Here is a 25,818-nt window from a genome sequence, read left to right on the forward strand (position 1 = left end):
ACAACCCCCCAATATTATAAAGAACAGAAAAATAAAACAAGTTAAACCATAATACTTGACTTTTATGTATAACGCATTGACTTCAAAAATCTGAGTCATACCGTCCATATAAACAAGTTATATAGTAGTAACAAAGTGCATGAAGCAAATTGCTAAATTTAACTAAGGTATTAAAATAAAAAGTACTTTAAAACAATACTTTAACACAGTTTCTTGCCATGATTCCATCATGCATCAACACAAATCAAATCCTGAGGCAACCTGTGCCTTTGACAGTCTTTCTGTATTAATATGTAAATAAATGGAAGTAATGATCAAACTCGCAAGAGGGTGAAAAACATCAAGACAAACCATCTATTTATAACAGAGTTGTATTTAAAAAAAAAAAAATAATCAAAGTGCACTGCTGGTACATCTCATTTGAGCCTGTTTGAGATGTGTGTAACACAGGGGTGTGATCCAGTCTCCGATGGTTTCAATGCTTTGTTTAAGCACCAAGGGAATAAAGAAAGATGGATGTTCTGTTACTAGCATTACTAGGACTAGCATGAAAACTGAAAAATTGTACCAGAATATATACGTAAACATCTTTTGTATACTGAGGAGGCAAACACTCTTAAATTATCTGATGTGTACAGTACTGGTACTTAATGTTTTGGTGCCAGTACCAGACTGGTCCAGTAATTAGCAGTCAGATCTATTTCTAATTACAGATAAGGCATATAACAAAAAAGTAAATATTTGGTTATTAATATATAGTTCAGCAACCCAACCAGTCAGAATTTATCTTGCCAATTTTAACAATCTTCAAGCTCTTGTCTTCCATTTGTAGATAGTACTGATCTTTGAAAAAGTAGGTGTATCCTGTGAAGGTAAATAAAAAAGCATACTCAGGTTACGGAGCACATTATCTTGATCAAAGCTTTTTCTTGTCCGTTTGATTTAATGAACCTTAATGAACTGGAAGACTTATTTCCTGAAATATTTATACACAACAAAAAGATTTATTTTAAAAATACATAAAAATTCCCATCCTGGAGAACAGAGATCTTGTTAAATAGAGCCCGAAGTCAGGTTACCATTTTGTGAGCCAAAATTTTCTGGAAAGAAACATTTGCTGGCAAAATAAATGTTGAAAATCTAATGAAGTCGAGACTCCTGTGATATCAGCGGTGCTTCCAGACATTTACGTGTATCTGTGCAAAATATGAGGCCACTTAAAACCATGGGCCAGGCTTTGAGCTGCAGTTGATAGGAGGTTAAAAAAAAGAGCAAAATACAACCCATTTGGTCCTGTGATCAAGGAGATTGTCATACTCAAGTTCTGGCTGAGCTAGAGCAGAGTGATGCTGAAATGGCACTGTGACCGCATGCTGGTACTGAGGAACTTATGGAGCTGTCAAGATGCTGAGAAATTTCCAAGCCATAGGGACTGGCCTGGTCATGCCTTCTGGTGTTAGGACATCCTATGCATCAGGCATTGGGTGGCAGGAGTTGCTTTAGTGTCTGGCTCAAACTACCCTAGAAAGAGCACTCTCCACAGAGCTAATTTTCCCCATGCCCAAGCTGGAAGACTGACATGAACCCAGATCTGAGCCTCGGGGACATCTTGACATAAAAGTGACTGCATCATGGATTACTTCCCTGCATGTCCTGTCTGACATTTATATAGTGGGTTTCTAGACCGGTACAACATAGCAATGGAAAGCAATAAGATGCTTCAAGACACTTAAACAAAACAGTATATAGCCTTTTTTTTTTTTTTTTTTTTTTTTAAAGAAAAAAAAAAGCAAGGAAGAAAAGGGAGAAGATGCTGGTAAGTTTTGCCAAGTGTTCAGCATCAAGGAAATAAATGATAAAGAGTAGTAGCAGATTGAAATTAAATCACCTTCATGAAAAGGGAAATTAACATAACTATTATTTGCTTGGATAAAAATAATCAGGAGAGGTTCTATTCCCTAAATGTTTCATTTGAAGAAGTTTGAACTGTGATTAGTAGGGTATTTATCAACTGATATTTAATGTGAAAATAAAGAGACAAAAAAAGTTTGTTTGAACCAGTAGTTTGCAAAGCTGAGTGGGAATTTGGCTCAGTCTGGCTCCTATTCATGGACCACAAGAAATTAGTCTCCAGTAAGTTTCACTGCAGACAATAAGAGATGATGTTAGTGTCTTAAATCAGAATTGCAGCTTACCACTGTCACCGAGACCCACGACAGCATCGAGGTTATCTGGAACACCATTCCAAGAGTCAGCAATGAATTTAGGGGATGCAAGCTCCATTTTCTTCTTTTCTTCATTGTACCTGTAATGTTAAGATTTAACGTAATTCTTCAGGGAGTCCTCAGTGAATGTGACTATATAAAACAATCAAACAGAAATCTGATAACCAAGATTGTGACATTGTTTCTATTTCATTATAATTATTCCTGACTCCTTTAAAACCCTGTGAAATTTTACATCTTTCCTTTTAGAAATGCAATTCTTGCTGCATTGAAAATACACTTCCCAAGCAAAATCCTTTTCAGAAATGTAGCTTTAAAATTCCAAACACAATTCTAGGAGAAGTAACTTCTTTTAGGCAGCAGCCAACATCTGAAGATAGCAGATTTTAATGTGAAATGGCTATCTTTTAAAAATCTTATTTAAAATAAGCTTGTAGTTCATGTAATTGATGGATTGTTATTAAATTACTAATTACTTTCCCTAATTTTAATTAAATTTACATTTAATTAAAACCCCATATTATTTTCACATAGTCTCTCTCTTCAGTGGTGATGAACAGATAAATGCTAAGTTAAAAATATGTGCTTTTCTTTGAGGGGGGGCGGGGGTTGGGGAACAACAACAAAACCACAATGGCTTTCACAATCTATGCTTTAAAGAGGGAAAACTCAGCTGATATAAATCCACCTAACTCCATGGAAGTCAGATCTGGTTTGCAGTGTCCTTTGGAAGTGAGAGGATCTGTCTGTACCCACATCTGCAGGTGTTCAGTTATTTCATTTGCTCTGTGTGCTTTCCACTGTAGAACGCAAAGATAGAGTTGTGCAAAGCCAGTTTTACACTCCCACAAATAGATAATCCAGGATCTCTCTTTCTATATATCAGGAATAAAGGTCCCAGGGATGCAAGGTCCCTGAGAGTGAGATGAAAGGAGCAAGACTGGCCTGGTTTCCCCATTTTACTGATTCATAGATGGGAGTCAATGCTGAGCAGGAGGAGTGGACATGTCCTGAAGAGCACTGACATAGGATATAGTTTGAACCGGGCTTCCAATGCATGTGAGGCCTCAGTCACCCTAGCAGCTCCTCTTCAGGGCAGTGGACTTCAGAGAGGTCTTCTTTGACTAGTACTGGAGGGAGGGAAGCATTTATGTTCTTGATTTCTGTTTATCCATATCTGAATGTATCTCCTGTTACCTTTTCCTCATTGCTATATGGAACTACTTGGATTATATGCAAAGTTACACCGGTACAAATGAGCAGTAGGTTGGTCAAAGTCATTTTAAGTTATTAAATTACTATTTTTTCCTTGGATATTTAAAGAAAATCTAGTACCTTGCTGGGTAGCTTTAAAACCTCAGTTGTGGAATCTGTGCTAGCTCCTCTTCCTCTCCCTCACAAAACATCATTTTGCTTAACAATCTAGTTATAATAACACTAAAATAGCTTTCTGCTGGAAGGAGGGAGAGGAGAAGTCTTCCAAAAGTCCATTTAAAGTAAGTGTGATAATGGCACAGGAAGGACTATGGTATGTAACTATTTTGATTCCGTGTGACAGAGTCCTTGTATAAAATAAACCAGCCACATACTTAAAGGTTATAGCATCTGTGTTAAACAGAGATACATTTTTTTCTGAAATATTTCTCAACTGCTTGCTTTCTTCTTTACACAGATAGAAATCACTGAAGCCTATTTTGATTCCTTAACAATAAATCATGCATTCTGCAGTGACTGCGATTGATAAGGTACTTTGATAGACATACTGTCTGTGATTAGAGTGATGAATTACCTGGAGGCCTGGAGTAGTTAATCAAAACATTAGTTGGTACAGAGGAGACCAGCAGCTTTGCTAACTCATAGTCTGTACGTTTTGGTAGGAATCCAGAGTGTTGCAAATGGCTGTATTAGACATATTAGAACTACTTGAAAATGTTTAAGATGGTGCATACATCTCGACATTAAAAAAATGAATAACATTCTTTAGCTTTTAAGCTCTTTTTTTTTTCCCCGTTAGATAATGGAAGAGTACTAGCTCAAAGTAATTGAAAGTTATGACCAAGTGGCAATTGTGAAAGGGTATTTTATTTACTTACAGGAATCCACAGCCATTTGGGTATAATAAAGACCCTCATCCAGTTTGATCATAACATGAAATTAATGTTCACATAAAATGGACTCAATTATACTGAGACCTCCTTCAATATTTTATATAGAGCATCTCTCAGAAGGAACCCCTTCTAGCTTGGAGAATCTTTTAGATTTCTGGTGTCTGTTTCTGATGTTTAACTTTTCTGTAAATTTTCAGTTCATAAATGTTTCAGCTTTCAGCCTGTTGTGTAATGTCTGCATGCCTGAAACAAAGTCATGTTCCTAGAAGAGACCTCTGATGGTGAAAGCAGGAGTTAGGGTCTCTGTTCTGTTCTCATGCCGTTCTGATAGGCAGCACAGGGGTAACTCAGGAAGTTCCTCAAAGTGCTGAAGTGCCTCTGCTTTTTATGATGATCTTTTGTGCCAGAGCTTCCTGCCAGTTCTGATAATGGAATTCTATTAAATACAATTAGTAGACTCTTCATCATAGGATATTTATTTCTACCACAGTAATAGCCTTGAGATGTTTTAAGGACATTCCTTCCTAATCTAAGAGTCCAAGATCTTTCTTGGATAAAGCATGGTAGCAGATCCACCTGAGTTTAGTTGCTTACATTGCATCATGTTTCACTTCTCATACAGTCTTTCGAACAGAAACCTTAATGCAAATACAGAGTTACACACATTTGTGGAATACCACATTTGTGGTGTTCTTTGCAACAAAAACTTCTGTGAGCGTGTACTGGAAAAAGGATTGTAGAGGCTGTCAAAATGAATTTAAGCTGAGATTTTTCCCAAAGGACTAACAAATACACATCTCATGGTTTGTTCAGATCTCCTCAGTGCCAACTCTGTTAGTAGAGCAAATGTGTTAGTGACTGGTACATCAGCTGCTGAAAGGATTTACAGTCATCCCCAGCATGCTTTGCTAGTCACACTGCCGTTTCTTTTACGTCTAGCACCTCCAAACCTGATGGCTTCATGAAAAAATTTCAAAGGCATTCTGGTCAGTCTTTGGCTTCAAGTGATTAGAGATAAGCCAATTTTTAAGGAATTCCTTTCAGAGTTTTCTTCCATCAGCTGGGAGAGTAAGGACAAACTGCCCCTTTTAAAAGCCTGAGACTGACATGGGGCAGTTGCTGGTACCTAAGTGTTGAGTGATGGGTTGTTAGTGGTGAGCAGCCTGACAGAGACTCCCAGATATCCTCTTCCCTTGCAAGCTGTTTTCTTGAATGTGTGCTAGTTTCCTGCTGCTGTACTGAAGCACTTTCCCAGCCGGACTCCCTGGTTCAGCATCCTCACTCACCACTGCTGTCAGTGCTGTCCTGGCAGCCCTCATTTTGTATTCTGAAAGGATGAACCCCATGTGTTTGGTTACTGCCTCCTGAACCTCAGTGTGCATTCAGGCCTAGAGACACAGCTTGGCTAACACCATACCACCACCACTTCAGTGCATCTTACTTCCAGTATCTGTCTCCAGCAAAAATGTATGTCCTCTTGTTTCTGCCCCAGTTAAAAGCTGCATCAACACGTTGCACATCAGGGGGTAGTCCCAGGTGGGTGAGTTTCTTTGGATAGCCCCTATCCAAGTTACTGGCTGAATAAACCCAGTACTCATTTCCTAAGCAGGGGAGAAAATAAAGCAAACAAACACTGTTTATTAATCAGATACAGAGCAGTATTTCTTCTTTTGTGCTTTGTTATGTGACTTTTAATTGCACTAACTGTACTACTAGTCTTTCTAGTGTTTTACCATCTGTGAAGCACTAGATTAGAGTGCAGTTGTACTGTGATTACAATTTCTCCTTTGCCTCTTAAGTGTTGCTTGCCTCTCAGCAAAAGACGTCACCTCAGCGTGCTCTTGCTTCCTCCCTCCTAGCTGTCCCATCTTTGAGGCAAACACTCACTGTCTTAGTACAGTTGGTGTTATGTTAAAGCAAATAGTTTACATTGGTAATTTTTTGTATGATGAATATGGTCTGAAACCAGGCATGGGCACTGGCAGAAGCACATGTTCAAATGCAGAAGCTCATGTTCACCCTCCATTTGTTTTGTTGAGCCATTTTATTGAGCGATTGGTAGATTTTGCCCAGAGTTCCTGATTCTGTTGTCTTCTGTCATACAACATTTTCTAATGCCTCTCCAAATACGTACTAGTGGAAGTTGTATAAGTATTCTGCGTTCTGTACATGGAATTGTAATTTACTTAGTAAATACCCTCAGTGGAATCGGTGAAAACCACAGAGAGATTCATTAATGAAAGGACATTTCTTTGACTCTGTGCTAGAAGGAAAGTAAGAAGTATTGATATAAGAAAAGTGTAAAGCGTATCATTTGAGTTCCTGAGAAGTTACTATTTCACCCTTCAGGAGCAAAGGGTGAGTCTCAGATAGTTGGGTTACACGTAACTTTCAAACCAGTCTTTGTTTGTTTGATAATCCTTGCTTATTTATTTATTTCAAAGCAGGTTAGTTACCTTTTCCTGGAAATTATAAAAAGAGGGAGAGAGGTTTAGATGTAATAGGATTATATATAGTATAGGCAATATTTAAAGTCTCTTGGCTTTGCCTGAAACAAAACTCTTTTAAGCTTGTTTTTTCCCCTCCATGTAAACTAAAGCAAATGGCCTTTGAGACATGTGGAACAGATTATCATTACTTTTTTCCCTCCTGTACAGAAAATGTACGGCAGCATTTGCCATATGGTTTTTACATGATTGGAGATGTTTAGTCATATTTTTAGTAGATACTGGAGCCCAGTTTTTGCTGGCTCAGTTTTTCATGTTGAAAACAGCCTCCCAGCTCCACTAATTTGGCCACTACAGCTGAATCATATGTGTGACTTTTGACAGACAGAGTAGTGCTGCCTGTTACCCTTCTCTCCCGTGGAGGCAGCTAGCACGGCTGCCTGTATCCTCTGCCTGAGGAGCCACCAAGGCAGGTACTTGGAAGCCAGAGTAGAAGTCGGTCTTTGGCAAAAGAGGAGGAGACTAGGAAGGGCATGGGGGGAGAAAAGATCTGATCTTCTCAAGCAACATGTGCAGAGACAACAGCTTAAAATGTGAGGAAACAGAAGAAAAACAGAGCAGTGACTGATGAAACAGCTCCTACTGTTGTTGTTGCGTTTTGTTTTATAACAGCTCTTGTTTAATCTTACTTACTGCTGAATGTATCTCTCTGGGTGGTTATAGCTCCTCTTTGTTTTGATGGAGGCTGAATGCTGTTCTGAGTCTTTTGGATCCAGCCTTTGTCCTAAAATCCTCAGCATGGGAGCTTTGAGATCTGTCACCCATACCTGCTGGCTATACTGACTCTTAGGCAGGCCCTTCCTTGGCCCAGTTACAAGTCAGAGGAAACTGAGCTTGAATGCAACACTTGCGCAAATGGCTACTTCCATGTTAAAACTTAAAACCAGTACCTGAAAAAAATACAGCCTTCTCGTCCTGAGGGGCCTCATAGACAGCATCGATTTTCTCTGGCAGATCAGGCCAGAATGTAGCTACAAGAAGAGGACCTGTGGGTTTTCCTCGGGGGTTTACAGTCCTCCACATGAATCTGAGCAGAACAGAAAATTGTACGAGATTTACAATGAACTAATTCACCAGCACATCTGTTTCTCATCATTTCTGGCAGAGGCCACATGAGCATGCATATACACACATGAGCGCACACATGTTAGCAGCAACACACACGTGTAACTTTTCCTACAGTGACGAAAAGCCAAATCATTCATTTAGAAGCATATTGCTGAAACAGTTGCACAATAAGCTGCATGCTGGACTGCAGGTGAAATTGCTTGCACTGATTGTTTTGGAGTTCCTGTTGCTTTTTGCATCAGGGCAAAATGTATTCTGTGCTTTGAGTATACAAATAAAGTCATTTACAAGGCATTTAAACTGTTGGAGCTCTCCTGCTGTTGTGTATGAAGCAGATGGATGAGTGTTTGACAAAAGAAGAGATTTGTGTTCCGTGAATTGGTCTTGCAGTTACTGTTGTAGTGACTAAAAGTTCAAATTCCATAACAGTATATCAAACTGCTTGGAAGTGAGCTTGGCTGTAAAAGAAACTGCTAGCACTAAAAATGTTCATTAGAGAAATGCAAAGGGTAATTTATTGGCTATTTTATGTATATGTAGGATCATCATTTGATTTAAGCTTTAAAAAGCTGTAATTATCTTTAAATGGCAGAGCTTTGTGCTGAGCGCTTTTGGTATTAAAAATGACACTGCTATTTCCTTCTCCATAGAACGAACAACTTTTTTTCCCCAGAAGAACAAAAGTTTTGCCATGGCCATAAAATGAAAAATCAGCAGGCTGATGGAATTGCTCTTGTACCACGCTATAGCTATTAAATTCTCAGGTCAAACAGCTGTTCCCATTATTATGTTGCTGAAGCTCAAGGTGCTACTGGCATCTTATTTTTTTGCAGACTATAAATAGTCATTACTTATTCCCACCTAGAATAGTTATACCTTTGAGAAACCCAGGATCTGAAACTGAATTTTGGGTTTGCCTAAAACTTGGAGGAGCAGTCCTCAATTAATTTAATAAATTGCTGTATTTTTATCAGCAGAAGTTTGACTGCAAACAAAGCTAGCTAGGACAAATAAAACATTTTGAAATGCATTTGCAAGTATGATTAGTTGCTGCATACTGAATTATGATAATCTATAGTGTTTGATAATAGGAGGAGTACAACTGGCAAGGGCACTGGTTTTTTGTGTCTTAATTAAAAATACCTCTTAATCTAACTTGACATGATTCTAATAATTAAGATAGTAGTATGTTAACTTATTTTCGTTTTGCATACATGTATGTAACTTTAACGTGTACTAAAATATCTCTGAGCATAACTCATCATAATTTTCATTTAAAAAAGGCATTTAGCTAGTTACTCTTGCTCTTGACAGTGTTTAACACGTATGAAATGCTGTAAAATGTAGTGATATTTGTTTCATGCATCTCTCTTTAGACAGAAAAGCAGATCCGATATGATATGAAATGGAAATCCATATAACAAGTTTTTCTGACACTGCATTCATAAAAGTAGCTCCTTTAAAAATCCAAGTTACAGAATTCTTAAATTTGCACTTGATTTATGTCTGAGTTGGCACTAACAATTACTGTCTGCATGAATTCCAAACTTTCCAGAGCCAATGGAGACTTGAACATGGGGTTTTAATTAATGAACACATTTCAAGGGACTTGTTAAAATGATGAGGTTTTCTTGTGGAAAGGGAAACTTTGTCAAAGATGAATTTTCTTTCGGTTTTGAATCGGGTAGGAGGAAATTTCTACTCATTGAGGAAATGGTGAAAGTAATTATTTGACTTTCTCCTTTCACTTTGAACAGGTTAAAATGTTTTAACTCAGGTTAATGTTTAATATTACATTTATAGACAGATCTAATACTTTGTTACAGTAAGTATTTTACATTATATTTTAACATAATCAAGATTTGTATTTGCTGCTATTATTGCTGTTGTTATGATTATGATTGTTATTACATACAGTTATGTAAAGGGAACAAATCAGTGGGTCTTTTTTAATGACTATCTAAGCTTCAGAAGTTTGAATTTTTATTCGCTTTTAGAACAAAAACATCTGTGTAAATGCTGTACTCAGGCACTCTGGTTTCCTGTGCCCAGTGGAAAAGCTCAACTGTTCTCTATGGCCAACAGCACCTCCAGTAATTCCCTTTTATTTCCTCAGTTTGAGGGGGGAGTGAAAAAATACTTTTCTGAAAGAATTAATCTGATCTGACCTCCTTTTTGCTATTTATTCCTTTTGCCTGTGTAATATGACAGTTGGATGCTATGGTCATTTTCATGAATCATAAAAGTCACATGACACATGATAGACATTTGTTTTTTGAATTCCAAAAGTGAGTCATAATGCTGCTTGCCTGATGTTTGGAAAGCTGCAAGACAGACAGGCAAAGCCATTCCAGAGCAAAACAATTCAACAATTGTCCTCTTCTGCCACATGTTAGATAAAGCATGAGTCAGTTTGAACACATTGTTTTGGTATTTGCATAGTTCTTTGACCAACTGTATCTGAATGCAAAATACTTCTGTTTTGTTGGGATTATATAGAATACTGAATCACTTTGCTGATTTAGGAATAGATTTAAAATTCCATGAAGGAATTACTGTATACGGTAGCCTGCAAAATCACTCAACTGACTGTGATTTTTTGTTATGAAAAGCTGGTGAGTAGAGTTAAATTGTGCAGCACAGTAATAAATCCTTCGTATCTTCTAGCTGAAAATTTAAATCTAGAGGAGATGGCTGGACTTCACACCATCAGGAGTTATAAATAACTATTAAATTGCTGATTTGTGGGGGAGACCTTGTTTGTTGGTTCCTGCTTCTTTTTGAACAGTTGAGATGTAATACTTCCATCAGCTTCAGATGCTTGTATACATTTCTATATGATAGGAGACAGTGTTTGATTTAGGCACGCACAGTGAAGGTGCATGGGCCCAGATCTTCAATGGCTTTGGAAGAACGTTCAGGGTAACTGAGGATAGGTGGTTTCAAATTGGGCATTGATTTATGGCAGGGAAAAAGGAGCTTTAGTGTCTCTCACCATGGTGCTGCCAAGTCCTGTACTCCTTAGGACACCTTCTTCATTGCTGAGCAGCTGGGTAATACCAGCCCTGGCGAAGGCTGTGGGAGCTGCAGCTGTGCAGCCACCTCATTTTATCAGGAATGTCCCTGCTCTTGCATCAAAAACGCCTTTTGTGTCTTCTGCTATGGAGGCCTTGGGCACATGGAGCCTATCGGAATTAACAGTGTCCTCGATGTGTTATTAGACAGCATTGAGTCACGTAATGCTGTTATTTAATGGTTTTGGACTCAACCTGAATTAAACCACTTAGGGACAAGACTTTGCTCAGAGATTTCCATGATTGTATCTTTCTGAACATGGGAGAGGAACAGCCCAGAGGAACTGGTCCTCTTTGGACCAGTCTGTCATAATGGAAGTTATGCTAAAACTGAAGATTTGCTAAAATGGTCTCTCGATGGTGGAAGAGACATTTGAAATTATTACCACTAGCTTTGGATGAACTACCTTTGGAGGAGTTTTTTAGAAGTTGAGATTGGAAATTTCCTGCAATCAGATTTGAAGCTTTCCTCCAGAGTGCAGACTATATGAAATGAAATCAGGAAGGATAGAGCCTCCAGAGCTCTGCTCCACTGAAAGCGATGGGATTTCCATTGCTGAATAACAATCCTTCTATGTTTTGCTAGAAAAGACATAAGGAAATATTTTATAGGGAATGAATCCTTCTTTGGCAGGCAATAGAATGGCTAATGCATCTCTTCCATTGCTAATTTTGTGATTAACATTACAGATGGGTAAATTTCTAAAGATTTTGGGGGTCATATGTGGTTTGCATAAGCATTTAGAAGTTTGGCTGTGTCTCCCAGCTACTTCACCCTTTTCAGCAACCCTTGTGTACCTCCACAGGAGCCAGCAGGACTAACACCAGGGTTAATTTTTGCTCTCCAATCTGTAAAATTGGACAGAAAATATCACGAGAACAGGCTTCTTTGTGAGGTTTGTGGCATTTCCTTGTTCTGATTTTAACGAGAACTAGCACATTCCCAGTTGTTGTCATACAATCTTGGCATGCACAATCCCAGTGTAGGGCAGAAACCAGAAATTATAAACCACCATAAAACTGCCTAAAATAATGACTGAAATTGAAAATTCCAGACTCTCAAAGAAGTTTTGAGAGTAGGTCTAAGAAATGGTGAATTTATGGCATAATCGTCTCACCTATCTCTATTTACAGACAATCTTTTGGACATGAAGGTGGTTTGGAGTAGTCAGCATGGATTCTCCGATGGGAAGTCATGATTGACCAATCTAACAACCTTCTACGATGAAACAACTGGCTTGGTAGATGAGGAGAGAGCAGGTCAGAAAGGTTTTTTAACCCTATTTCTAGTAAGTTTCTTATAAAGGTGCTGTTGAAGTATGGGTGAGGTAAGCAGACAGTGAGGTCTAGAAGGTGTGGTCAGTGGTACGTAGTCTAGCTGGAGGCCAGTAACTAGCAGCATACCCCAGGTGTCAGTACTGGGTAGAAGACTGTTTAACATCTTCTCTAATGATCTGGATGATAGGACAGAGTGCATTCCCAGGAAGTTTGCTGATGACCCAGAACTGGGAGGAGTGGCTGATACACCAGAGGGTTGTGCTGCCATCCAGAGGGACCTTGACCCCTGAAGAAATGGGATGACAGGAACCTCATGCGGCTCAGCAAAGGCCAGTTCAAGGTCCTGCACCTGGGGAGGAATAGCCCCAAACACCAGTACATACTGGAAAGCAGCTTTGTGAAAAAGGACCTAGGGGTTCTGGTGGAAACCAAGTTGACCATGAACCAGCAGTGTACCCTTGTAGCAAAGAAGGCTGTATTATTTAACCATAAAACCAGAATTTGTCATCTCTTTCCCTTAGGAGTTGAATAGGGCACTTTGCTGTCTTTGAACATACAGGAGAAAGGGCAAAGATTGGGCCTGATAATAAATTTCTAGATTTTGATTACTAGGTCTGACAGATTCTTCCACTTGAGGCCCCATTGGTAAGCAATTTGTGTCACTTACCTATCTTTGAAGAAAAACGTTTCTCCTCTAATTTGTGCAACTCCATCAAATACAATGTCGTGCTTGCAGAGCTCTGGAGTGACAGGTCCGAGGGTTGGACGTGGGCCTGGCCCTGGTCCTGGCCCTGGTCCAGGTTCGACATCAGTTGATACTTCTGTAATGGGGAGCAGAGGTACTCTGTTACACTGAAATACAGTGCTGCGTAGGTTACATAGAGAGCATGAACTACTGTAATTATTCAATCTGGAGGCAGTGCTTGAAGAAGAAAAAAATAATAAAATCTTTTCAAAAGAAAGACGGTCGAGTACAGCTGAGAAGGCCTCAGCTTTCAGGCCTGCCTTAATCTGCTGTGTGGCCTGTGTGAGTATCTATCCATGTTGAGCTGCCTATTTAACCTGAAAGATATTCAGAAGTGACTATACTGGGTTCAAATGTTAACATTACAATTTTTATTTTACTGGCTTCAAAAAGAAGAGAAATGCCTTTCAAAGTCCTTCTGTTCAGAATAATCCACAGCTCTGCTGAGAGACATCAACGTGGATTTGTCTTCTTTCTAGAAGTGCCAATATTTTGCAAGTTACAAAGATGCATTTTGAGCCATTTGTATGATCTTTCTGCCCTCATCAATAATCAGAATGTGCTCTTCAGAACATCCACTTTGCCATCTGGTTTATTTTATTTTGTTTTATTATTTGGCTGCTGCTGTATTGCCTTATGAGGCATTTGCCTTTTTTCTTAGACATCAGGTTGATTTACTGTATGAAACAAACTGGAGTGTAGCCGATTGGAGATAATAATAGTGGAAAAAACCAAAGGTTTTTTTGACTACTTGTTTTATATAGAAAGCAGTTTGTAAAGGGTTATATCAGTTACAAAGTGGCAAGAAAGATAGTTTTGTCTCAGGTTTTGAAGCATGCCTTGAGCGAACTGGGTTAAATTCTGAACTCTTACCAAAGATATGCTGTGTGAGCTTAGAAAATTCACTTAAGCCTGCCCATGTCTCAATTTGCAGTCTTAATTAAAGCAGCTAAGAACAAGGAAAAAATGAAGATTCAAATCAGATTTTTGATAAAAAAGTGTTTCGTGGTAATCACTTTGGTATATTCTTGTAATTTCTAAGATGTTGAATACTGTAGTATATAGTCACTTAGGAAGGTATCTCAGTACAAAAGTGAAAAGCATAGAAAAAGAAATGGTACAGATTTTCTTCGACTGCTTAATTGGCTGTAGTATACTTGTGTCTCTACAAGGTAGAGAATATATACATGGAAGGAACTTTAATCATAATAATACTTAATGCATTTTACTAAGAGTATCTATGGAGAAAATAATAGATTTTAAAGTTGTACCAATGTAAAAGTACTTAAATCCACTTTTTCTCCAGGAGCTTGCCAAATACATTTACGTTGAAATACCAGCTCCCACACACTCTTTGCAAATGCTATTGTGATGGTACAGCTTGAACAGTTGTGGGATGGCAATGTGAACTGTTTCCAAGCTGGGACAGGAAACAACATTCTTTCCCTCTTACAAGGAGTTGCAATCTGGGAAGCTCAAAGTGTTCTAGACAATAATACCCAAACCCACCCACATCAGGTATTTCAAGCTAGAGAAAAGCATGCCATTTCATTGTCCTAGTAACAGCAATAGAAATTTTCAGCTAAAGGTTTGATTATGGGGAGTTTTGAGGCTCCTATTACTTCAGTAAATGTAGTGACCCTCATCCTTAAATTGTGGTGGTTGATTGAAGTATGAGCCCTGGTAATAACATGAAGAAAGCAAGGAGAAAGGAACAGAGGATGTTTCTGGCATTGGTGATATTGTGCAGTATGTAATTTACTGCAAGTTTTGAGTCCCAAATTTCAACCTGTGCTGCGTGCTTTTCTGATGAGTTCTGCTGACCAGGGAGGACTTTACCGTATAGCTCCTGGATCCCTCTAATGTCATCCTGAGAAAGTCGAAAGTTCTTGGTGTAGGTGTAGATAGGGGCCATAAGAGCTCCTGGATCCTCAGAGTGCTCTAATCCCATAGCATGGCCAAATTCATGAGCAGCAACCAAGAAGAGACTGTATCCTAAATAACACAGCAAGGTAGTATTAGCTGCTTGCATCTAAATAGAAGTGTACTGTTCAGGTTAGTCGTAATCTTACAAGTTTATTTTCCTTGCTACCCATCAAAAATCTCCTGATAATAAATACTGTAATTAGTATTTACAGCCTCCAATGGTGAATGTCATACATATTGCCAGAAATGGATTGTATTAGAGACTCTAAAACCTCTTCTGGAGCTGATGTTTGTTGCTGTCTCACATGCAAGTGACTTTGACCACAGTCTTAATACTTCTGTGAAAAAAGGAAGTGTAGCAAGTAAAATCAGACTTTTAAGCACAGAAGAGTTAAAATTGTAATCTAGACCTCAGATCTTACTTTGCGTCTTGAAAGGGCATTCAAGTAATAAACAGGTCTGTGTGTCTGTGAACAGAGCCTGAATCAGTACTGTTGTACCAAATACTGTTAGGATAAAAAAAAAATTTTTATCATAGGGTGACATTTTATCAATTATGCCCAGTTTCTGAAATTTGGCAGTTGTTTTCCTCCTAAAAGAAAAACCTGAATCTAGGATTTGTTTGCAAATGCGTAAAAAGCTTTTTGCTATATTTAATTTTACCCATGTTACAAATAAGGACAAAGATTAACCAAAATAATTTTAGATACTGATATTCACCATACAAACTTTATACTGTTCCTCTCATTTTTTAAACATGTTTTTTGTCTTCAGCAATATTAATCACAAATGTATTAATTTTTTACATTTAACAGTTGTTCCTGATTTGGCCAATATCAGGGTATAATTATTACATACTAGTGAAATACTATAGTACTTGTGGCTTTTAGCCTTGGAAGGAAAAACTGTTGATGAGAAAAACTTTTATTTATTAACAGTTTTTGATTTTTACATTTTGGAAAGATACTTCATCGTTTAAGTGTTAGAAAAACTGAATGTTTCAGGCAGATGAGCTCTGGGACTGACGCTTTAACAATAATCTCACATAATAAATGTAGGGGGTTTGCACAGATTTCAGGCTGGGGAGAAGTACTGTAACCAGACAGGAGTGATAAGTGTGAGAATGAAATCATCGAAGTGTGATGTCATCGGTGTGATCAATGAGCTGTGACCATTGTATTGCTCTGACAAGCTGTGTTACCTTGATCTGGACAAAAGCCCCACTTGCGGTCGTCGTCATAGCTGCTGGTAGAAGCGCACCACAGCTTGCCGTCGTTGCGACCTGCACTTGTACAGGACTCATATTTATTCCCAAGGAAGATGAAGGGGAATACGCAAGGAGCTCCCTCTGAATTTCCACCAACTGTTGACATGGCTGTGGAAGATGACAGTAGAACACAGTGAGAAGGGAAGGCCTTTCATGAGATTAAGCTCATGCATCTTCTCCTAAACTACATATTAAAACCAGGAAGTAAGCAGAAAATCTGCAATCCTCTTAAGAACAGAAGGAGTAGGATTAGAAGTCGTATTTGATCGGAAAATTACCGGATGCAGAAAAAAAGGAAAAAGTCTAGGCATTGCCATTGCAATGAACTTGCCAGTAGTTTTGGTGGGAGTAGGAACGAGCCCTGGACTCATGTTCACAGCTCTGAGAAAGCAGCAAAGCAGCAGTTAACAGTGTTCTGTGGAAGGTGATTGTGTAGCAAGTATCTTTTGATGGTCTTTCCTGGTGATGTTTTAAAGTGTGTCACAAATATGTTGACGGCAGGTTTAGTGTCAGAAAGGTTAAAGTGCGATTGAGTATCCACCTGGTTAGAACGTGTCCCACTGAATAATAAGCTTTGAGGTAAAAAAAAAAAAACAACCCACAAAATATGGATTTTGAGGAGTCATATCAAATAAATTGAGGAATTGTTTTGTGCTGACAGCAGGGTACAGTTTCAAAGTGTACAGTTTTAAACATTTTCTAAAGAAAAGGATATCAAATGTGGCTGTTTTTTTTTTTAAAAAAAACCACACAGTATTTTTGCAAAAAACTTGTAGATTTTTCCCCTGAGTGTGTTCTCATCTATGTTGTATATGATGGTAATACATAAAAAATAACATTTGTATGTGTATGTACAAGTATTTTCTAGAGGGAAGAGGGTATAAATAATTTTAAAATTACAGTTTAAAGTAGGTATCATAAACAGAATATGAAAAGAATATAAAACTCATTTAAATTCATTTACACTGCTACCTGGCAATTACAGTTCCTTTCAAATTATGGTTTGTCTTCTGGGAAGGTATGGGAGAGCAGCACAGAAGCAAAGCTGGTTATGTCCCTAATTATTTACTATTATTTATTTCTCATTGATTATCATTAATTACTTAGCCAGATTTTTTTTTTTTAAGAAAAGGAAATCACAGCTACCTCAAGCAATAACCTTTTATGCTGAAAAAAAGAGCTTAAACTAAGTGTGTTTCTTGGTTCCAGTGACAGAGACTGTGTTACCTAGGACTTTGGGTATATTGATTGTAGATACATTGGTTCTTTTGTTTGTTGAACTATCCTTTTGATTTTTCTCTTCCTAACTGTGTAGTAACTCATAATGAATTTCATCTTTTCTTTTGATTTTTTTTTTTTTTTAAAGTCTGTAAGGTAAAATTGAAGGGTTATACCTGGTTATCAAAAGTAACAGGAAGCCAAATACCAATACATCAAACCCCTATTGAAAATGGTTAGGCCGTTTAAAAAAGACTCAAAAACCGGGATGCATGTAGGTTTGAAAGTAGCTTCAGGGTGCTGCAGGGCGAATGTAGCTTCCTCTTGGCTCTGTTAAAAAGTCTGAGATTTTAGAACTGACATAGCTAACTTACACAGTCTGAATACTTATGATCTAGTCTGTATCCTAAAATTTAATACCTGACAAGCTATACAAGGCTATAAATTAATTTTTTCTTCCTTTATGTAATAAAACTCAAGTTAAAAAGTATAAAAAATTGTAAAGAAAGCAGAAATCTATTTTCCTGGCTAAACCGTTTCACTTAGTTCTTTTGAATTGCTGAAAAGATCTATTAACTCAATCTTAACATACTAAACAGGCTTTCTTTTTTCAAGTGTGAATGCTAAGTATTAAGCTAAAACTTTATTCATGCTTTCTTCTGTCACATGAGACTTCTCTTCCAGGGCAATTAACAAATTGTAATCTACTCGTAATTATCCTGCAGTGGTAGACATTTAGTCCTGTGGTTCAATGACATTTGTGTATCCCTGGTAAACTTGGTGTGCTGTGACATACCATATTGTTTACAGTGATCGCTCCTGTTCTAGTTACTTCCTTGGCCACCTATGCTGAGATTGTGCCTAGCTCATCAACTTCTGTGTGCTCTGATGAAGGTGTAAAAAAGGAGACTTTTGTTACTTAGAACAATGACAAATTAGACTGTGTTATGCAAGCAACATTCCTCGTACCAGTCTCCGGACAGAATCCATATTTCTTATCTCTGTCATAGTCTTCAGTGGTTCCACACCATCGGTATCCGTCTGTCCTGCCTTCTGTTGTGCACTGGTCATAGGATTGGCCTTGAAATTTAAAGGGAAATTTGCATGGCTGCCCATCACCATTGCCGCCCATTGTAAAAAGTGCTGTAGGGAGAACAAAAGAGAAAAATGTCAATACGCAAAGCTCCATATCAACAAGGAATCATGATGTGCCAATGGTAACGTGCGAAGGTCTGGACAGAGATTAAACACTCGTCATGCGTGCTGCAGTTCACACTTAGAACCTCTATTTTAACCCACCAATGAAATGCTTTGGCAAGATAGACAAGGGATGCTACAATCTCACAAGTGTACAGAAAGGAATGACTGATTGCCCTTTATAAATGAACTAGGATTGAAGAAAATTCTATCAAGCTGTTTGAATGTGGTTTGAATTGTGTATATCCTTTATAGCCTGCCTCATAACACAAAATTAATATCCCTTCTTGAACAACAACTAGAAGGAGGATGCTGAGAAAGTCATTTATGTTCCTTAGTGCTCTGCTGATTCATTTACCTTGCATCAAAAAAATGTTAGCTAGAGTGGCAAACTTTGTACAGAGCCACGGACAAGCCAGATCAGTTTTTGCTAACGGCCATCTCTGTACATTTTCAGTTTCTTTAAGATGCTGACATAGAATAGAGTTAAAATCAGATAATAACCTCTAGGCTTTTCCTCTGAGCTTTGCTTATCATTTCTGAGAATCCCCGCAGCTGGGCTCAGGCACTCAATAGATAAACTCAGTCTGATACATCAATGGGAAGAGGCATTGTTTATGAGAGTGCTTCACTTTTTAAAGTAGTAATAAATAAAAACCCAAGACCTCTTCTGGCTGAGGCGTGGCTGAGAAGGATGCTAACGATGGGCTGTTGTGACACAGATGATTCATTTTGCCTTTTCCACTTAAATCAGTAATTGACCACAGTATCAGGGTCATGAACCAGTAAGTTACCGAAGTAAGTTCCAGTCCCACGAAGGAGAGGACTTGGAGCTTTGCAGGCCTGGCTCACACGCGTGAGTTCGCTGAACTTCTGATCTGGCCAAGCTCTCATCTGTATCCTTCTGCATCTGGGACATGGAAGTGGTCACACAGAGGTCCTAGCACTAGGCAAAAGATAACTGCAACACACACTGTGCCTCCCCTACAGAGGAAGCTGCAAATGTTTGTATTTGACTCTGATGCTGTAGTAAGTTGGGAAATGTGCATTAACTAGGGCTGTAGCTATCGTGACTGGAGAAAGACTATTTTTTATAAAGAAATGATAGAATTGAAAGGCAAACTGAGATGACTCATTTACCACATGAGCTGCTTCCAGCTCTAGATCTGGCAAACGCTGTATTTTAATAACCTTTTGTTATTGGTTTAAATGTGGCTAAGTTGCAAAAATCCTACGGAAAGTCAGTCTCCTACTGCTTTGTGTGGAGTCTTTCTGAGTCACAGTCAAAATGCAGTTTATCATTTTGCTTGAGGTAACATCATGTGATGGTAACAACAATGGTTTATGAAATTTTCAAATCTCCTCCTCCCGTCTTAACTAGAAAATTCTTTGCTTTAATGTAAATGAAAGTTCAGTTTTCCCCCAGAACAAAAGCTTTATTTACTTGTAGGGGGATCTTAAAGGGCCTGACTCTTGTTCTGCATCATGGTAAGCTCAGCAATTTAAAAATCAGTGAAGATACGCTGATATGAGAGCAGATTCAGACTGGACATTACTAATCTGTGAGCTGCACTGTACTGTTGGCTCTTTCCAGAAAAATCAAGCAGGTTGTGATGTAAGGAAACCTCAAGCTGAAAGGCTGCTAAAAATCTTGTGGCATGGATCCAAGGTGGAGGTAGCTGCAGCTTCGTGAGGGTTCTGCCTGGGAGAGCACTCAAGCAGCAGCCTACAACTGTGACCAGTGTAAGGGAGGTACAGATCTCAGTGACATTAGATACTGGAGGACCAAAATTAGGATCCCAAACTCCCTGTAGTGTCAGTGGAGTTTGGTAGAGAGAGAGTCAAGATCCCTTGATCTCATGTGGTGAAGGAGAGGTTCAGCACACCTATGTAAGATTTGTGTAGTAGGTAGATAACTTTCTGCTTTCCCTTCTTCTGCTTTGACAAATGATAGTTGAATCAGTCTACAGAATTAGGGTACAGATCTGGGATTAACTTTAGCAAAGCCTGGTGCAGTACCACAGCTTTTAAAATGTTTCCAAATATGCAGCGTGGCTGCATAATGAGAAGAACTGAAACCCACTTCAGTGAATTCAACGGGAGAGAAACAAACACTGACAACTAGGAATGTTGCCCCCAATACAGACTCTATGATGGAAATCCTCCTGTATCTGAATTTATTAGCCGTGGTTTAGCAAATGGTGTCTTGGAATAATGAGTGAACAATGCTGCTCTGAATTTAATAAGAAACATCTGTGTATAACTGTTCAAGGATCTTGCGAAACAATTACATCAGAAACAAAAGCTGAAACCCTTCTGTTCCATTTCAGAAACCTTGACACAAGCATTTCCAGGAACGTCAACTTCCAGAACCAGTTCTCCCTGAGAGTGCTTCACTGCTTACACTTTTGTTCTTGTTTGACTTTGGGATTTTACAAAGGCATCAGTCAGGGTATGTGGATCTCGGTTTGTCCAGTTGCCTATAATCTGGGCTACGTTCTGACTGTATCTGAGCTTTTGGAGTATTTTAAAGAAATAAGCCAAATTTTGCTCTTTTCCAGCTGGAAGGAAACCTGAGGGAGAGGAGATTTGGGGAAAGGTGGGGAATGAAGGAGACAGCAAAGTTTTAGGAAAAAATAATTGTGTGGGTGTGTGCGTGTGCATGCATATAATCTCCTGAAGCAGATATTAGGCTAAAGAAGCTAATTCTGAAAGTCATGTAACTAGCTATAACTTATTTTTATTAACTGATGTCTGTTAAAAGTTTGCACTCCTGCTTTTTCATCCCCTAGAGTTGCATAAGTGTCACCATGGTAGATCCCAGCTCTAGATGTGATCTATAATGGGCAATTAGGGTTTTGGAAACCAAAGAATACTTTTTTATCACGTTAGGGCTAGAAGACTGAAAAGGTTCTACAACAAATTATCTTTGTAAACCACTAGCATCCTGATGCAGGAAATTTGGAATCTTATATTGGAAACTGTATGGTCTTGCAAATGAACTTGAGAAATCCCAAAAGATTTGTCAACAGGAATCCATTTAGTGTTTGGCTATAATAGATACCAGAGAAGTTTTGAAGACAGGGTATCTGAACTTTTTCTATGTACACATAACTGAAATTTTGAAAAATTATGTGTACTTAACTGTCACATACTTATTAATGCACATAGAAGTGTTTTTACAGTGCTTGTTGAGGCTTGCCTGGGATGTGTTGGGCTATGCTTGTGCATTCTTGGTCTGGCAAAACCCTGAACATACCTTGTTTAGCTAGCTTTGCATCTTAAGCATCACTAATTTTCTTTCAGCAATGTGTATTCTCTTTCTTTGCATGTAAACATAATAGTATAAATAAGTTTAGTACTGTTGTTCCAAGCAGGGTTAGCATGAGTCTGAGAAAAGATCCATTGTTTTCTGTTTTGTTCTCTTTCATAACTGTCTTATGTGTTATAACACACCAGTAGCAAGCAGGAGTTTTAGTGCTCAGGATGTAAGGTAACAAGGGTGATGAAACACTCCTTGCTGCCAAAAGCTTATAGCAATCTGTTATGTACAAAGGGAGAAAATTGAATGTGGGAAGCTGCAGTACTGGGAGTGTCTGTGAATATAGGTGCCAGCACTGGAGCTGTCAAACAGGAGATGGAACAAGTCACTAAAAGCCCCTTACCTTCTCTACTCTTCTCACTGCTAATGAATTAGCACAGTAGGCTATAGCCAACTATACTTAATTGCTTCTCTAAAGGTTTCCTGCTGTGCGATACACAGGAAATCAAATTAACACTCATATAATAATAAATTGTCCAAAATCTTATATCCAGTAGACTCACTGAGATTTTCAAGCATATAAATACGTGTCCCTGATATATATTCCTTGGAAGGAAACATTGCCATAATTTCATTTGAAAGATAATAATCATATTGTGTATATTTGTAAAAAAGTTATGGCTTCATGAAAACATTACACACACCGTCTAATCTGTAAATGAGTGTTTCCAAATATGAAATAAATTGCTTGAGAAACAAAGGATTCCGTTCGCATTCCAAAAACTTAGAAATTAAGCATGATCTTAGCTTTCCTAGACCCTCTAGGTTTTGCACAGATACTGATAGCGTTACGATTTCTGAAATACAGTGTCATTCCTGTATCTAAAGTGAGCTGTTGGCACTGCTTCATGAGTAAGAGTCCTAAGACCTTTGTTAAAAATAAAAACCTAAATTCTAAGACTGTGAGTGCTTTCCTGGCTAGCAATTGGCAATGTACTAACATAGAAATAACTTTGCACCAGCATAGATACTTATTTAAAATTCCATGTTTTTTATTTTGAAAAGCAGTATGAGGTCATTTAAAGGGTGATTTATGACAATAATAGTGTCATGTTGTACTAAAAGGGCTCCTAGACTCAAAGGACCTGGGCTACCAGTTGGTAAAATTGCTATGCAAAGTTATAGAGGTTTGGCTTAATGGGTTTCATCCTTAACTGCTAGTTTTTGTCAATTACTGCTCTTGAAGGAGGTTCGATGTCAATTGTTTGTGGAATGGCCTGCAGTTTAGGGAGAGATTTCTGTCATTTAGTGTGCTCCATCTCCAAATGTGCCCCTATCCTTATGCTAAAAGGTGGTAGTCTTTCCTGGATTGTGAAACTCAAACTGTAGTGTCTTTGATGTATATATAGGGGGCCGACATTGCTTCATATGTTATTCAGTATGTCCTTGTTTTTAGAGAAAGGCCTTGGCCTGGGTCGTCCGTCATCAGTTACAAACTCTCCTACACCAAGGGATCCTTTACAGAATTTTGTCTGCTTAGATACTGAGGAGGTATTAAAGAGCAGTGAAGCTAAATCTGCCAGAAAAGAAGTGGCAAAAGTATGAGGAGAAGATAGGCAAATAAATAGAGAACAGTCTACCAGGAAAAAAACACAGTAGAAACAACGATCTACTTACACTCGTGGGGACAAAAGCCGTATTTGCCATCTGCATCAAAGTCTTTGGTTGTGGAACACCAGAGGAATCCATCGCTGCGTCCTGCATCTGTGCAGCTGTTGTATTCCTTGCCATTGAACCAGAAAGGAAATTTGCAGTATTCACCGTCTGCATTTCCATACTTCACTCTAACCACTACAAAGAGAACAAATGCAGTGGTGAAATTAGCCACCAACTGATAGAAAAAAACCCGTACGGTTTCTGGACATCTTTGCCTGGAGGATACTGGTATAGAAATGCAGTCTGAATTTCCACTTTGAAATTCAATATGCTGCTGGTTTGTCTATTGGCAAGATGATCATAGCTGAAATAATAACTGGTGTTTTTGAAAGAATTACATGGATATTACTCATGGTGAAGTGTCAGAATGAACAGTCCTAAGAATCAGCCCCCAGAAATATATATGTTGTTGTTACTATGGCAAGCAAACTTATAAACATGCTGTTCATACATTTAGTAATTTAATTTCTTTGGTAATATGGTCTAAAATGTTCAGTATAGTTTGAAAGGTTCCAGGCAGCAGTTGAGCATGAGCTGAACATGCCTTGTGCCTCATAAACCACTTTGGTATTTCCATTTTGACTTGAGTGAGATCTGCTGCAGCACTGGGGGACAGGATGGTAATACAGACACACCCAGATCCTAGGTTTTATTTCAGTTTGTCACATGTGGTCTTAAGACTACAGTATTGGTGCTGTAATATATGTTTCTGTATAGATAATTCACTTATCCATAGCATTTCTTTTAATGGCACTAACTAACTGGATGCTTGTGTAGTATTTCCACTAATATGGAAAAGTTTCTTCCTGTTCGTTGTTAGTCTCAGGCAGGGATCCAGGCCAGTTAGTACAGCTACCAGTCAGTGCTTCCACTGAATTTAAAAGAAAGCCAAACAGAAGGAAGTTGACTATATTTGTATTAAAGTTCAATTAATTTTTCAGTGGGAGGACAGCTGAGAAAACTAGAATTTGAAATGTAAGGCAAACATGAGTTTGCATTCTTATTCTGTTTTCCAAATTATTTTACAGTAATTATAATTAGTACTATATGATTGTGGCAAAGTTCAAGTAGAAAAAAGAGATTCCAGACTACTAATACTTGGTCTTGTTTTTCTAGTTCAGGTGATACTATCTGGAGTTCAGTTGTTTTCTTCTAAAGGGTATGGCAAACTGCCTGTTAAAAATTCTTGGAGATGTTAATCCACTGTTTGATGTCAGTCATCAGCATAAGGAATTTATATTCCATTTGGTTTTGACAGATACTATGAGTATAAAAAAACTTACTCAGGTGAACTGTTCCATTTTTAACAACCGGAGCCACAGCTTAGGTCATCGTAAAAAGGGTATGTGAGCAGAAAAGCACTGTTTGTTCTGCCTCTTACAAATGAACTGAAGGATGTTGTAGGTTGAGTCCCTAAGAACTGAAGCATTCAAAAATCGTAGTCATGGCTTTGTACTTTCCCCCAATTCATGAAGGTTGTGCAGTATCAGGCCTATTATTAATTCCGTTTTTCAAGGGGCAACAGTAGAGGAACAGAAAGGGAAATCCTAAGAAGCATTTATTTAGGAATTACGTAAACATTTTGTAGAGAACAATGTAGATTGTGTAAATTAACTTTCATCCCCTAACGTTTATTGACGTGACAATGAAACGGTTTAGTGCTGTGCCTGAAACAGCATTAGAACATAGCAGCCAGCAGGCCATATGTTCTGAAACATTAAAAAGTCTGGTACCTTGCCCCTCTCCAAGAGTCCACAGTTCATCATCATCAAAATGGGAGTCTCCTCCAATTCCTGGCCCGGGTGCAAAGGCATGAGCCAGGAGACCATCTTTGCCATCAAATGGATAGCCATCACCATGTTCTGCAGGAGGAAGCAGACAAAAAAGAGCAGTTTCTAATGACCTCAACATCTATACATGAATGATGATTATCATGTGTACTTTTCCATCCAAGACAACAGCAGAATACTCTAGTGAGTGAGTTTATTAGTATGGGTTGCGCTGGCAAGACTGAACCAGAAGAGAGGAAGCCAGTTCTTACAAAGAACATTAAGTGTCAGTACTGCAGTTGTCACAGCGTGTTATTTTATGTCTCATGAGTCCTGTGGAAAGGAATCAAAGACAGTGAAGAACAGTGAAATATTGTACATTAGATGTATGGCTGCATACACACTGCTAAGTCGCAATGGAGATTGGTAGGGAGCTGTAAAATAAACATTCTAGATGA

General features: G+C 38.4%; 1 protein-coding gene across 2 annotated transcripts in view; it reads right to left on the minus strand.

Annotated features, from left to right (window-relative positions):
• Positions 1 to 760: 760 nt before the first annotated feature.
• Positions 761 to 25,818, minus strand: part of MMP2 (matrix metallopeptidase 2) — a 33,213-nt gene continuing 8,155 nt past the window's right edge. The window contains exons 4-13 of one of the 2 annotated variants that reach the window (XM_009948795.2): positions 25,325 to 25,453; positions 23,553 to 23,726; positions 18,386 to 18,559; positions 16,133 to 16,306; positions 14,845 to 15,000; positions 12,928 to 13,081; positions 7,731 to 7,867; positions 5,775 to 5,934; positions 2,196 to 2,305; positions 761 to 864 (exon numbers count right to left, since the gene is read on the minus strand). In XM_009948795.2, coding sequence (XP_009947097.1) covers positions 761 to 864; positions 2,196 to 2,305; positions 5,775 to 5,934; positions 7,731 to 7,867; positions 12,928 to 13,081; positions 14,845 to 15,000; positions 16,133 to 16,306; positions 18,386 to 18,559; positions 23,553 to 23,726; positions 25,325 to 25,453 — 1,472 coding nt within the window. The remainder of the gene's footprint in view (positions 865 to 2,195; positions 2,306 to 5,774; positions 5,935 to 7,730; positions 7,868 to 12,927; positions 13,082 to 14,844; positions 15,001 to 16,132; positions 16,307 to 18,385; positions 18,560 to 23,552; positions 23,727 to 25,324; positions 25,454 to 25,818) is intronic. The other variant, XM_009948796.2, reaches the window with a different exon arrangement.

Source organism: Leptosomus discolor, chromosome 8, assembly GCF_034619465.1.
Source record: "Leptosomus discolor isolate bLepDis1 chromosome 8, bLepDis1.hap2, whole genome shotgun sequence".
Lineage (NCBI taxonomy): Eukaryota > Metazoa > Chordata > Aves > Leptosomiformes > Leptosomidae > Leptosomus > Leptosomus discolor.